Consider the following 4724-nt stretch of genomic DNA (forward strand, 5'->3'; position numbering starts at 1 on the left):
TACAGTTAAATCACTTTTATTTGTTTACATAAAAATGATAGTGATCCCTAGGATGGTCCATGACATTAACCCATGGGCTTTGGAGGTGGTCTTGGGGCACCACCCTAGAAGAGAGAAAAACAGTATTTAGTCAAATATTCAGAACATGCTTTTGATCTACTTTCACTTTGTCTACCATCTTAACTTCCTGTCCTTAAAGGAGCTTCAGGATTCAGACTAGGTTCATTGAAATAGATTCAGATCATGCATTCAGGTTTGTAATCAATAAGTTTATTTTGCCAATTGACTAGCCAAGGTCAAATTAACTTGACATTCTTAGACTACATGGTTTTGCAATGAAAGCCCACCCAACACGCCCTTCCAGAATCTCTGCAATCGCATCGAACCCAGTACTTACAGTAGTTTTGAGTAAAGGGAGATGCATTATTGAGATCCTTAACTTCACTAGGAGTTAAAAGGCATAGCTAAGTAAAGAGTCCTATAACTTACACTGGGCCTGAAGCGGGGTGGTGGTGTGCGGTCCTTCCTGGCCTCGGTGGAGCGATTCCTCACCACCTTGCTGTGGATGGCACAGCTCACACAGTAGTGGAGCTTCACATACAGCTTGGGAAGCACGTAGGCTGGAAGGGAGACAATAAAGTCAGAGTTAGATCAATAGCACCTCACAGTTAGGCCACAATATTGATACTACAGTTGCCATTAAGCCATTGTAGTCTAGGTCACCGAGTCATTCAATCCAGCCATAACGTGTACAGGGGAAAAAGGCCTTTTTATGCATAAGAGCTCATGATACTTTCACATTTCATCCAGTATAATCTTCCCAAAGCGACAGATGTATATATAAAAAAAGAAAAAAAAGAACGAAGAAATATCTCCAAAAAACCTGACTTTAGAATCTGAAGAGACTGACATTCCACCATCCTTATACTGGATACCTTCAATATTTTTTGATGTGTGTTTGATGACATTCAGCAGCTACTTACCGTCGAACACACTGGCCTCTGTGATGTCCCTCACGGCAGCAGCCTCAACAATGTTCCTGATGACAAACTTCTTGATGGCCTTGTCCTTGGGTACACACCGGGCACAGTTGGTGCAGCGGATGGGCTGGACATGTCCACGGCCCTTCTTGGCACGACCGTTGTTCCTTCTCTTCTTAGTCTGGGGAGAAGATATCAGTTAGATTTAACACTATAAAACCAATGTGACAGCCAGCAAGAAGACTAACTTACTAGACTAGTCTAGTGACCTGGCACACAATCCACAACGTTTCTGAACAGATCAGATAATACAAATTCAACGCAGATGTATTTATATAATCGATTTCCCCTATTCATCTGTGCCGCATTATTCTGATAACGAAAACACCAAGAATGTTTGCGCCTTTGAAACATGACTGCGTTAACTTAGCTAGTTTCCTAGCTAAACTACTATCTAACTAACCGACGTTAAAACCTCTTCTTGCTGTTGATCTAACGTTTACTAGTTATCCAACTAGCTGTGTGGACAAAAAAACGATTATTATTCTGCTCCAATATGCAGTTTGGCGCTGATCGCCTGGTTGACAATTTATAGCAATTAATTTCTATAGACGAACCCCACTGTAAGCTAGCAGCCACACACATAAAGCGCGTGCCTGTTGAGGCGGCTAACTAGCTAACCATTTTTGACGTCATTCCCAGCTAGAAACCCATTTTAAACACTACGTCTGAAAAATGTATTACATATAACTTTTTTTTTTCACATCAACGACCAATCCAGTGGTGTATTTTCGCGTGTTTATTTCATTTCAACAGGCTGGGCCTGTAGAAGAATCAGAGAAGCGCTTACCATCGTGGCATGGAAGGCTGGAAAGAGAACGAGCCGGAAGAGGGAGGAGAATTCATGTCTTCCGTCTGACAGGAGAGCAATGCGCATGTGCAAATCCAATGTCAATTTTGTGTGGACGTCCACTAGATGTCACCATTGACCAATAAATAAGGTAGGGGCATGGATCAGAAAACCAGTCAGTATCTGGTGTGACCGCCATTTGCCTCATGCAGCGAGACATATCTCCTTTGCATAGAGTTGATCAGGCTGTTAGTTGTGGCCTGTGGAATGTTGTCCCACTCCTCTTCAATGGCTGTGCGAAGTTGAATGGTTATTCGCGGGAACTGGAATACGCAGTCGTACACTTTGATCCAGAGCATCCCAAACATGCTCAATGGGTGACATGTCTGGTGAGTATGCAGACTATGGAAGAACTGGGACATTTTCAGCTTCCAGGAATTTTGTACAGATCACCTCATTATCATGAGGTGATGGCGGCCGATGAATGGCACGACAAAGGGCCTCGGGTTCTCGTCACGGTATCTCTGTGCATTCAAATTTACATCGATAAAATGCAATTGTGTTTGTGGTCCGTAGCTTATGCCTGCCCATACCATAACCCCACCGCCACCACGGGGCACTCTGTTCAAAACATTGACATCCGCAAACAGCTTGCCCACACAACGCCAAACACGTGGTCTGCGATTGTGAGGCCGGTTGGACATACTGCCAAATTCTCTAAAACGACGTTGGTAGAGAAATTAACATTCAATTTTCTGGCAACAGCTCTGGCAACATTCCTGCAGTCAGCATGCAAATTGCACGCTCCCCCAAAACTTGAGACATCTGTGGCATTGTATTGTGTGACAAAACTGCACATTTTAGAGTGGCCTGTCAGGTGGATAGATTATCTTGAAAAAGGCTAAAATGCTCACTAACAGGGATGAAATACAAATTTATGCACAAAGTTTGAGATAAATAAGCTTTTTGTGCGTATGGATGATATTAGGAACCATTCTGGCTTGCTTGTGTGCTCATTTCATGTGTTGTGTGTCTAGTGATGTTCTAACTCGTTTTGCATTAAGGCAAAGACACTTCTAGGGACTCTAAATCCCTTTGTCTATATTCTGTCTGCACATTTGTCTTTTGCTGGCAGCGCTAGCAAAGGGGGGGAATAGCGTTTCATAAGGAATCGCATTTACTGATGATGGCATGTATTAAGTCATTGGCTACACTTTTATACTGTTTTTAACACTTTTTTAAATTATTTAAATTAGAGAAAGACTCACACTATACATAAGGCAGGGACTACTTAGGCCTAGGGCTAGGCAGGCCATTGCCATCATGACATATCACACTATTACTGGGCTCAATTGGCTGTCATCAATAATATAAAAGCAACTTGACTGTCGTCCTGATAAAGTTGGTGAAAGAAAGAGGACAGATTTGGAGGGTGCAAGCCATAGGTTTCGTCTGAAATTGCACCCTATTCCCTACATATTGCACTACTTTCGACCAGAGCCCTGGTAAAAAGTAGTGCACTATATAGAGAATAAGGTGCCATTTTATTGTCAGCCAGGCTAAGTCAGGACAATTCTGCCTCTGGAAGCGATTACAGAGTTGGGTGAGCAGAGCAGTGAGAAAAGGCTAGGGCCACCAGAGACAGTGTTTGTGAGTGTGTGTGTGTACACATTCCTTCTGTGTGTGTGTGTATGTGTGTGTATCGGGGAGGGCCCGCTAGCAGCAGTTCTCAGCATGCAGAATGGATAATGTGTGGCTCCTGTGGTAGGCTGTTCCATGTGTCACTGCCGTTAAAAACTCAGTGCCAAAAGAAATGTCTTCTTTACAGGGGCCGGCTGCCAGATGCTGGGAGGGAAAGAACGAATGGCACCAGAGAACTTTGTCTAACTGATGAAAACGTTGCTTGCCATCAAATTCACAACCACTCATAGAACACCACCCCCCGCTACCCTTGCCACCACTTGCCACCTAGGGGAAACTGTAAGGGTTGGTGTGAGGTGTGACCCAGGTGCAGTGCAGGATAGACAGTAGACAGTAGGCAGAGATGGTGAAACAAGGATCTTTACTGGTGGTCCCAAAACCAGGATACAAAATAACGGACTATAACCACAATAAAATAAAGGAGGAGCACATTGGTCTCCAAAAACAGGCTGACAGGAAACATACGAAATACTAACTATGACTGAAAACAACAATGAAACAGGGAGAACACTTCTGAAGTACCTGTACATACGTCTCGCGATCAGACACTGATTAGTACTGTTTAGCATCGAGAAACTAGCAGAGAAAACAGAGCAAGGGAACACAGGTTGTCAGAGGATGACACCTAGTGGATCGCTCCGGAACTGCGACCACCTCCTGAAAAACCAGGGCCGGGAGACGCCTGCGGTTGGCCTGATGTTGAGACCTGACCGAGGCCCGCATAAGCGCCGCCCGTACCTGCCTCCAGGTGCGGTGACAGCGACAGATGTGTGCCTGGACCGACGGGACCACCGCCTCCTCCTCCTCCTCTTGCTCGGGGAATAGGGGGGGTTGGTACCCGTATTGGCACTGGAAGGGGGACAGGCCGGTGGACAAGCAGAGAAGGGTGTTGTGGGCATAATCCGCCCACGCCGGTCACTGACTCCACGTAGCTGGGTTGCTGGAGGTGTAGCACCTCAACACCCCCTCCAGATCCTGGTTGACGCGCTCCGTCTGCCCGTTCGACTGGGGATGGAAGCCGGAAGACAAGCTGATGGAGGCGCTGAGGCAGGCGGAGAACGCCTTCCAGAACCTAGAGGCGAACTTAGGACCCCGATCCAACACCACATCTTGGGGAAGTCCATGGACCCGGAAAACATGCTGCACCACCAACTTAGACGGGAGTTTGAGAAGGGGAATGAAGTGGGCAGCCT

General features: G+C 45.8%; 1 protein-coding gene across 1 annotated transcript; it reads right to left on the bottom strand.

The window, feature by feature from the left end:
* LOC121537897 (40S ribosomal protein S26) lies at window positions 1-1904 on the bottom strand. Its single transcript, XM_041845541.1, has 4 exons — window positions 1831-1904; window positions 984-1161; window positions 490-620; window positions 1-104 (listed from the first exon to the last, which is right to left on the bottom strand). Exons 1-4 carry the CDS (start codon window positions 1831-1833, stop codon window positions 66-68), a joined length of 351 nt encoding a protein of 116 aa, XP_041701475.1. The 5' UTR covers window positions 1834-1904; the 3' UTR covers window positions 1-65.
* Between the last annotated feature and the right edge of the window lie 2820 nt (window positions 1905-4724).

Source organism: Coregonus clupeaformis, chromosome 24 (assembly GCF_020615455.1).
Source record: "Coregonus clupeaformis isolate EN_2021a chromosome 24, ASM2061545v1, whole genome shotgun sequence".
Lineage (NCBI taxonomy): Eukaryota > Metazoa > Chordata > Actinopteri > Salmoniformes > Salmonidae > Coregonus > Coregonus clupeaformis.

Bases quoted from the DNA above. Each gene is read 5' to 3' on its own strand.
- LOC121537897 (XM_041845541.1), bottom strand. The intron at 621-983 runs GTAAGTAGCTGC...TCTCCCTTCCAG, and splicing joins AGAGGCCAGTGTGTTCGACG to CCTACGTGCTTCCCAAGCTG. The intron at 105-489 runs GTAAGTTATAGG...TCTCTCTTCTAG, and splicing joins CACCCCGCTTCAGGCCCAGT to GGTGGTGCCCCAAGACCACC.